The sequence below is a fragment of the Phyllobates terribilis genome, unplaced genomic scaffold, assembly GCF_046119375.1.
Source record: "Phyllobates terribilis strain yellow unplaced genomic scaffold, ASM4611937v1 Scaffold_4__5_contigs__length_816908805, whole genome shotgun sequence".
Taxonomy (NCBI): domain Eukaryota; kingdom Metazoa; phylum Chordata; class Amphibia; order Anura; family Dendrobatidae; genus Phyllobates; species Phyllobates terribilis.
Window position 1 is genome coordinate 2,772,627 of NW_027362764.1, and position 10,513 is coordinate 2,783,139.

General features: G+C 41.8%; 1 protein-coding gene across 2 annotated transcripts; it reads right to left on the minus strand.

Moving 5' to 3' along the window:
* Positions 1-1,243: 1,243 nt before the first annotated feature.
* Positions 1,244-7,593, minus strand: LOC141264755 (uncharacterized). 2 transcript variants are annotated; one of them, XM_073677036.1, is made up of 3 exons: positions 7,446-7,593; positions 3,392-3,455; positions 1,244-3,248 (listed from the first exon to the last, which is right to left on the minus strand). In XM_073677036.1, the coding sequence occupies exon 3, from the start codon at positions 3,199-3,201 to the stop codon at positions 2,038-2,040; it is 1,164 nt and encodes a 387-aa protein (XP_073533137.1). In that variant the 5' UTR covers positions 3,202-3,248; positions 3,392-3,455; positions 7,446-7,593; the 3' UTR covers positions 1,244-2,037. The 2 variants fall into 2 exon arrangements, with proteins under 2 accessions (XP_073533137.1, XP_073533138.1); XM_073677037.1 differs by lacking the exon at positions 7,446-7,593 and adding an exon at positions 7,062-7,326.
* Positions 7,594-10,513: the final 2,920 nt, after the last annotated feature.

Here is a 10,513-nt window from a genome sequence, read left to right on the forward strand (position 1 = left end):
TGCAGCTTTGGGTTCAAATTTCACAAAAGACAAAATCTGCAAGGTGTTTGTATGTTCTCCCCATGTTTCCTCCCACCTTCTAAACACTAATAGGGAATGCAGATCAAGTGCCCCGATGGGGACAGTGTAGATAATGTATGTAAAGTGCTGTGGAATTAATGGCACATATTGTCAGAATTCCTGTTGTCCTTCTACAGTTTGACCACTAGTGTGTCCTATTGTTCGCCTTAATTGTGCTGCAATCCCACTCCTTACCACTGGAGGCTGCTGTTGTGTTCTGCAATTGCCCTTTACCAAGATGGCAGATTCTGAACCTGCGGGATCCATCTTACTTCCTATTTGGGCCTACTTAAAGCTGCATGGATCCCCTACTCATTGCTTGAGTATTGAGTGTCGTTGTTCGGCTAGTTCCAGTCTTCAGCTCCTGAACATCCTTACCTAGTTATGGATTGTTTCCTACAACTCCTTTTGCCAACTCCAAGAACTTGCTGTTCCTGCTTGTGCTCCTTTGGCCACTGGTTTCCAGCAGTACTACACCAGTATAGTAACACATAAGCAAATCATAATAAATAGACAATGCATGGAGCGGTGGTTCACATATGGGCCTCTCTCCTCCCTTAAAGTGGTGCTCTCTTTACAGCTCAAAACCGTGCAGCTCCCATCGGTCAAACCCACAGCAATCATGTATTTACCCAATGGGTATAGGGAAGTCCTGACTTAGGTTTGGTGTCAGACCATGGGGCCGCAGAACATTAATGACTGATCCTTTAGTTCTTCCAGGAGAAAAGTCATTCTGTGAACGAACAACTCCACTCTCCCTATTCTGAACTCAATGAAGCGTGGAGTTCGCGGCGTCCGAGAGAACATGCAACTATGTGAAGTGTAAAGTCAGCTGTACACACATGTACTATAGCGCTACAGCAGTGAACTACAAACCCCAGCATGCTATTAAAGTGAGCAGGACTCTCACTCATCCTTTTAAAAATAGTGAAGACCTGACATTTTGACCTGAAAAATCTGAATTGCTCCTTCCCCTGGAAGATTGCACCGGACTTCGGTGAGAAGTCAGTGTTCTGCGTTTAGCAGCAGACACTGCGGGGTACGAATGACTTCACTTTCATGGTCGGGTTCGCTCGTCTCTACTCATCTTTTAGTCTGATTTTATTTCTACATCCATCCCCTAAATTAGAAAAGTGGTGCGGAGTACATGTATATACAAAAAAAAATAAGACAAGAAACGATGTAGAAAAACAACAACTAAAGCAACTTTATTGAAGAGCCCATGACACACACCCAGCGTTGGCTCCAGATCACTGGAAATGCACAGAATTCAGATCAAGTGGAAACTATAGAACAAGCTGAACAAACAATTCTGGTTGTGCCGCACGGGACTGAAATTAAATCTTATTTTCCCTCGCTCTTCCGCCCCCCGAATTACTATGTGAATAGATCCTCACTAACTGCTACTAGCATAAAGCTCCTGTAAAGGAGAACCAAGGCAACGAGCTCCGCTGCGGAACGTAGTGATCGATGAAGCCGCAGAGCAAAAATGGATGAAGAATAAAGTCTTTTAAGAAATGAGAAAACCAGCGATCAAGCTGCTCGTTCACCTCATGCGTCTCCATCTCAGAAGCATTTCAGAAATGTCCAGTTTTTCTTTCCCGTCCCCCCTAAATTTTATATCCTTGCATTGTGACTGGTTCCAAAATTAACCCCCCCCCCCTCCCCCCAATCCAACAAAAAAAAATATTTTGAGTACTATTATATCTACAACTGGAGAAGTCTAGTATTTTGACCGGTCGGCATGCAACTCTCTCCATCCAAATCCCCCGGAGTGTCCCACAGGTTCCAACGACGACGTCCGGTCCAGTGAGCGTGTAGTACATGGATTAACTATAGGAAAGTTCCTTGCCCTCCCGCTTATCGATTACATGGTGGACAAGCAGATAACATTGCCAATGAACAAGGCATCGGACGGCTCGCTGGAAGAATGATGGGGGCTGGCTTGAAAATTTAAAAACTTGAGCGTAAAAGCAATTAATTAAAGGGTTTTGGCCTTTCAGCATTCTGCATGTTGTGCACTCGGATGTGCGCCTGCAACGTCTCCTCTTTGTTGAAGCTCCTCTCGCATTGGTTGCATGGGAAGGGTTTATCTGGGGCGTGAGTGGCCTGGTGGGCGACCAGCTGGGTTTTCAGGAAGAAGCTCTCGCTGCATTGAGTGCACTTGAAGGGCTTAGTGTCTGTGTGCACTCCCTCGTGGGTGATGAGCAGGGACTTGTCGTTGAAGCTCTTCTCGCAGTGCCGGCACTGGTAGGGTTTGGGTTTCAGGTGGCACTCGCCATGAGCTTCCAGGCTGCTACGGTTCGGGAACCATTTGTTGCAATGGTTGCACTTCTGAGGCTTTTCCCCGGTGTGGGTTCTCTTGTGGGCGACAAGAAGAGACTGGTCGTTGAACTTCTTTTCGCACTGGTCACAATGGAAGGGTTTTCCTTCGCGATGGATGTTGCTATGAGCCGCCAGCAGAGCCGGTTTGGAGAAGCTCTCATCGCACAATGGACATGGGTAGGCCAGCTTTCCAGTATGAATCCTTTGATGGGCTTCCAGAATAGACTTGTCTCGAAACCTCTTCTCGCAGTAGTTGCACTGATGGGGCTTGTCATCCGGCAGCAGGAGGAGGGGGCTGTTGCTGCCACTTGAGTTACAGTTTTCGGTCACGGTTCGGATGATTATGGAATTGGTCACTGGAATGTCAATACGATTGATAGTATTGATGGGATTGATGGAATTGATGGGATTGATGGAATTGACGGGAGTAATAATAGGCTGCTGGTGGATCTGGCGATGAACCATCAGGTCAGACTTGGAGAGGAATCGAGCGTTGCAGACATCGCAGGCGTTGTTCTTCTCGGCTTTGTGAATCTTGCGGTGAGCTTCCAGAGAGGCGCTGTGCTTGAAGCACTTCTCACACTCCGAGCAGTAATACTGTCTACGTCTTCTCAGGTTCCTCCCGTGGGTAGGGGGAGAGTAGTCGCTATCTTCGTCGTCATCGTGAATGTTCTCGTCATCCAATTCCTCATCTAGAGGAACAAAGTCTTCGTCCCTACGTGATCTCTTCACCGGCCTTCTCTCCTCCTCCTCCTCTTCCGGGTCAGGCTCTATGTAGACGTCAATGGTATCTACATGATTGGGACTGTCGTCCATTTTCCTGGGATTTCAGACTTGCGTCCAGGCGGCGGCTTCTATAAAGTCTGTTGAAATTAAAAGAAGATGATAAATCGGGTAAAGTTGGCGACAGCTCTGAGGATCCACCAGATTGTCTCCGCTTCACTAAATAACAAACGACAATTATACAACTCCACATATAACCTGAAATACACAGTAAGGAACTCACCGGGTGAAGTAGGGAAAAAAACAGTAATTATCAACAGGGATCACAGCTCCGAACTGGAGGCAACCTGCGGAAATAAAGAGGATGACATTAAGCAATGGCCCACAGAAATAAAACGAAGACTTCTATTAATACAGCAATTAATTCATTGTCTGAAAGTTCCAATAATCAGGCATATGGTAATCCCGGATTAACAGGGTTTCTCTCCATATAAAGTTTTGCAGTTCTTGAAGAATTTTCATGACATTTTCTTCATTGAATTTTACAGTAAAATCCATGGTCCATAAACAGCTTACAACACAGCAAAGGCTCTTGTTATGTTATCAGTCAGCAGAAGGTACAACAACTTTTTTTTTAAAGCCATCTATCATGGACACAATGAAAAAGTCGTCGAAAAGGAACTTACATTTGGAACAACAGGGACATTACCTAGAACTACACGTCCCTTAAAAATCTGATAAAAAAACAAGAAAGTTGTTCTAAGCCAAGAGGCAAACAGCAACATTAAAGGAGCTGCAGACACTTCTTCCCAGTCCTGGTGCTGTCCTACATGTGACAGCTGTCTCCTGTTTACTTTATATGTCTGACCTGTGAGGTCAGGAGGTGTGTGTGTGTGTGTGTGTGTTTGTGGGGGGGGGGCAGCAGCCTTTTATTACAAAGAAAAACATCCAAATCTGGCTATGATTTAGAAAAACCTGTATAGAGTCTGATAAAAGAATGTGGGGAACATGTTATGTCTGATGAAACTGAAGGTGGAACTTTTTGGCCCGAGTGCAAAAAGGACAACACTGTGCATCACAAAAAGTACACCATACTCACAGTGATGCATGGTGGAGCCAGCATGGTGTTTTGGGACTGTTTTACAGCAGCTTGAACTGGGGCCTTAGTCAAGGTGGAAGGCGTTATGAGCAGTTTATAATATCGGTCAATTTTGAATCAATACTTTCAGGCCTCTGCTAAAAAGCTGAAGATGAATTTCACCTTTAAGCACAACAAAGTCCAGAAGTGACCTCCAAATCACAAAAAAATGGATTCAATCAGAAGATATCATGGCTGGGCCATTCCCTAGCTGTTAACACTGGAAAATACAGTGAGTGCAGCTCTGGAGTATAATACAGGATGTAACTCAGGATCAGTAATATATGTACACAGTGACTGCACCAGCAGAATAGGGAGCGCAGCTCTGGAGTATAATAAAGGATGTAACTCAGGATCAGTAATGTAATGTATGTACACAGTGAATGCACCAGCAGAATAGTGAGTGCAGCTCTAGAGTATAATACAGGATGTAACTCAGGATCAGCAATGTATGTACTTAGTGACTACACCAGCAGAATAGTGAGTGCAGCTCTGGAGTATAATATAGGATGTAACTCAGGATCAGTAATGTAATGTATGTACTTAGTGACTACACCAGCAGAATAGTGAGTGCAGCTCTGGAGTATAATACAGGATGTAACTCAGGATCAGTAATGTAATGTATGTACACAGTGACTGCACCAGCAGAATAGTGAGTGCAACTCTGAAGTATAACACATGAAGTAAATCAGGATCAGTTATTCCCTGGAGCTGCACTCACTATTCTGCTGGTGGAAACACTGTGTACATACAGTACTGATCCTGTATTATACTCCAGAGCTGCACTCACTATTCTGCTGGAGGCGTCACTGTGTACATACATTATTGATACTGATTTACATCATAAGTAATTTATATACATAGTGACTGCACCAGAAGAATAGTGAGTGCAGCTCTGGAGTATAATACAGGATGTAACTCAGGAGCACTACAGGATCAGTAATGTATGTACACAGTGACTGCTCCAGCAGAAAAGTGAGTGCAGCTCTGGAGAATAACAGATTCTGAGTTACCTCCTGTATTATACTCCAGAGCTGCACTCACTATTCTGCTGGTGCAGTCACTGTGTACATACATTACATTACTGATCCTGAGTTACATCCTGTATTATACTCCAGAGCTGCACTCACTGTTCTGCTGGAGCAGTCACTGTGTACATACATTACTGATCCTGAGTTACATCCTGTATTATACTCCAGAGCTGCACTCACTATTCTGCTGGTGCAGTCACTGTGTACATACATTACTGATCCTGAGTTACATCCTGTATTATACACCAGAGCTGCACTCACTATTCTGCTGGTGCAGTCACTGTGTACGGACATTACATTACTGATCCCGAGTTACATCCTGTATTATACACCAGAGCTGCACTCACTGTTCTGCTGGTGCAGTCACTGTGTACATACATTACATTACTGATCCTGAGTTACCTCATGTATTATACTCCAGAGCTGCACTCACTATTCTGCTGGTGCAGTCACTGTGTACATACATTACTGATCCTGAGTTACATCCTGTATTATACACCAGAGCTGCACTCACTATTCTGCTGGTGCAGTCACTGTGTACATACATTACATTACTGATCCTGAGTTATATCCTGTATTATCCTCCAGAGCTGCACTCACTATTCTGCTGGTGCAGTCACTGTGTACATACATTACATTACTGATCCTGAGTTACATCCTGTATTATACTCTAGAGCTGCACTCACTATTCTGCTGGTGCAGTCACAGTGTACGGACATTACATTACTGATCCTGAGTTACATCCTGTATTATACTCCAGAGCTGCACTCACTATTCTGCTGGTGCAGTCACTGTGTACATACATTACATTACTGATCCTCAGTTACCTCCTGTATTATACTCCAGAGCTGCACTCACTATTCTGCTGGTGCAGTCACTGTGTACATACATTACTGATCCTGAGTTACATCCTGTATTATACCCCAGAGCTGCACTCACTATTCTGCTGGTGCAGTCACTGTGTATATACATTACATTACTGATCCTGAGTTACCTCCTGTATTATACTCCAGAGCTGCACTCACTATTCTGCAGATGCAGTCACTGTGTACATACATTACATTACTGATCCTGAGTTACATCCTGTATTATACTCCAGAGCTGCACTCACTATTCTGCTGGTGCAGTCACTGTGTACATACATTACTGATCCTGAGTTACATTCTGTATTGTACTCCAGAGCAGCACTCACTATTCTGCTGGTGCAGTCACTGTGTACATACATTACATTACTGATCCTGAGTTACATCCTGTATTATACTCCAGAGCTGCACTCACTATTCTGCTGGTGCAGTCACTGTGTATATACATTACTGATTATGAGTTACATCCTGTATTATACTCCAGAGCTGCACTCACTATTCTGCTGGTGCAGTCACTGTGTACATACATTACATTACTGATCCTGAGTTACATCCTGTATTATACTCCAGAGCTGCACTCACTATTCTGCTGGTGCAGTCACTGTGTATATACATTACTGATTATGAGTTACATCCTGTATTATACTCCAGAGCTGCACTCACTATTCTGCTGGTGCAGTCACTGTGTACATACATTACATTACTGATCCTGAGTTACATCCTGTATTATACTCCAGAGCTGCACTCACTATTCTGCTGGTGCAGTCACTGTGTACATACATTACATTACTGATCCTGAGTTACATCCTGTATTATACTCCAGAGCTGCACTCACTATTCTGCTGGTGCAGTCACTGTGTACATACATTACATTACTGATCCTGAGTTACATTCTGTATTGTACTCCAGAGCTGCACTCACTATTCTGCTGTCTGCCTCGCTGTACATGGCTCTGAGCCCCGGATGTGATCGGTGCCGGCTGTGTGGTGCGGCCGCTGCAGCCTCATTGTGCGGCTCCAGTGTGCGCGGTGGTCTCGGTTCCCGCCTCCCGTCCCCCAGCCGCAGCCTGTTTCCTCTCTTCCCTCCCTGCTCTCGGTCCTCTGCCGCCCCCGGCCCTCTGCCTCCTCACCACGTTCCCCCGCCTCCAGCCTGGGCCTTCCCCGCCGCGCTTTCTGTAGGCGGACGCAGTGCCCGAGCTCGGAGCGCCCTGTACAGGGTGATATACCGCCCCGATACCGGCACCGCAGCTATGGAGCCCAAGAAAAGCGACTTGTGTGCGATAATCGATCCGTCCTGTTCACCCACCCGGAGAGCAACGTCCTCCGACCGCGCAGCGATGAAGATGAAGCGCCAAAGAGAGCGGCGGGGAGAGAAAGAGACCGGACGTGACGACACTGCACGGCTCTGCGTCATGACGTCGCTCCACGCCCCACCCACCGCCTCTCTGTGTGAGGAGACTGAGGCGGCGGCCCCGGGCTGCACTGACACGAAGGAAGCGAGACCTCGTGATGGCGCTGATCGTGAGGGTGAATCGTGATAGTGCCGACATGTCACAGCCACAAAGTGTGACAGCAGCACAGCAGTCACCCAATATACCCACATAATAATAATAAAAGAGTCACCTGATGTATCATAATAGTGTTACAATAATACAGCGTCACCCTATATATCATAATAGTGTTATAATAATACAGCGTCACCCGTTATATCATAATAGTGTTATAATAATACAGTGTCACCCGTTATATCATAATAGTGTTACAATAATACAGCGTCACCCTATATATCATAATAGTGTTATAATAATACAGCGTCACCCGTTATATCATAATAGTGTTATAATAATACAGCGTCACCCGTTATATCATAATAGTGTTATAATAATACAGCGTCATCCGATATATCATAATAGTGTTATAATAATACAGCGTCACCCGTTATATCATAATAGTGTTATAATAATACAGCGTCACCCGATATATCATAATAGTGTTATAATAATACAGCGTCACCCGTTATATCATAATAGTGTTATAATAATACAGCGTCATCCGATATATCATAATAGTGTTATAATAATACAGCGTCACCCGTTATATCATAATAGTGTTATAATAATACAGCGTCACCCTATATATCATAATAGTGTTATAATAATACAGCGTCACCCGTTATATCATAATAGTGTTATAATAATACAGCGTCACCCGATATATCATAATAGTGTTATAATAATACAGCGTCACCCGTTATATCATAATAGTGTTATAATAATACAGCGTCACCCGTTATATCATAATAGTGTTATAATAATACAGCGTCACCCTTTATATCATAATAGTGTTATAATAATACAGCGTCATCCGATATATCATAATAGTGTTATAATAATACAGCATCACCCGTTATATCATAATAGTGTTATAATAATACAGCGTCACCCGTTATATCATAATAGTGTTATAATAATACAGCGTCACCCGTTATATCATAATAGTGTTATAATAATACAGCGTCACCCGTTATATCATAATAGTGTTACAATAATACAGCGTCACCCGATATATCATAATAGTGTTATAATAATACAGTGTCACCCGTTATATCATAATAGTGTTATAATAATACAGCGTCACCCGTTATATCATAATAGTGTTATAATAATACAGCGTCACCCGTTATATCATAATAGTGTTATAATAATACAGCGTCACCCTTTATATCATAATAGTGTTATAATAATACAGCGTCATCCGATATATCATAATAGTGTTATAATAATACAGCGTCACCCGTTATATCATAATAGTGTTATAATAATACAGCGTCATCCGATATATCATAATAGTGTTATAATAATACAGCGTCACCCGTTATATCATAATAGTGTTATAATAATACAGCGTCACCCGTTATATCATAATAGTGTTATAATAATACAGTGTCACCCGTTATATCATAATAGTGTTATAATAATACAGCGTCACCCGTTATATCATAATAGTGTTATAATAATACAGCGTCATCCGATATATCATAATAGTGTTATAATAATACAGCGTCACCCGTTATATCATAATAGTGTTATAATAATACAGGGTCACCCTATATATCATAATAGTGTTATAATAATACAGCGTCACCCGTTATATCATAATAGTGTTATAATAATACAGCGTCACCCGATATATCATAATAGTGTTATAATAATACAGCGTCACCCGTTATATCATAATAGTGTTATAATAATACAGCGTCACCCGATATATCATAATAGTGTGATAATAATACAGCGTCACCCGATATATCATAATAGTGTTATAATAATACAGCGTCACCCGTTATATCATAATAGTGTTATAATAATACAGCGTCACCCGATATATCATAATAGTGTTATAATAATACAGCGTCACCCGATATATCATAATAGTGTTATAATAATACAGCGTCACCCGATATATCATAAAAGTGTTATAATAGTACAGAGTCACCCGTTATATCATAATAGTGTTATAATAATACAGCGTCACCCGTTATATCATAATAATGTTATAATAACACAGCATCACCCGATACATCATAATAGTGTCATAATAATACAGCGTCACCCGTTATATCATAATAGTGTTATAATAATACAGCGTCACCCGATATATCATAAAAGTGTTACAATAGTACAGCGTCACCCGTTATATCATAATAGTGTTATAATAATACAACGTCACCCGGTATATCATAATAGTGTTTTAATAATACAGCGTCACCCGTTATATCATAATAGTGTTATAATAATAGTGCGTCACCCGGTATATCATAATAGTGTTATAATAATACAGCGTCACCCGGTATATCATAATAGTGTTATAATAATAGTGCGTCACCCGTTATATCATAATAGTGTTATAATAATACAGCGTCACCCGGTATATCATATTAGTGTCATAATAATACAGCGTCACCCAGTATATCATAATAGTGTTATAATAATAGTGCGTCGCCCGGTATATCATAATAGTGTTATAATAATACAGCGTCACCCGTTATATCATATTAGTGTTATAATAATACAGCGTCACCCGATATATCATAATAGTGTTATAATAATACAGCGTCACCCGTTATAATAGTGTCATAATAATAGTGCGTCACCCGTTATATCATAATAGTGTTATAATAATAGTGCGTCACCCGTTATATCATAATAGTGTTATAATAATACAGCGTCACCCGATATATCATAATAGTGTTATAATAATACAGCGTCACCCGTTATATCATAATAGTGTTATAATAGTACAGCGTCACCCGTTATATCATAATAGTGTTATAATAATACAGCGTCACCCTTTATATCATAATAGTGTTATAAT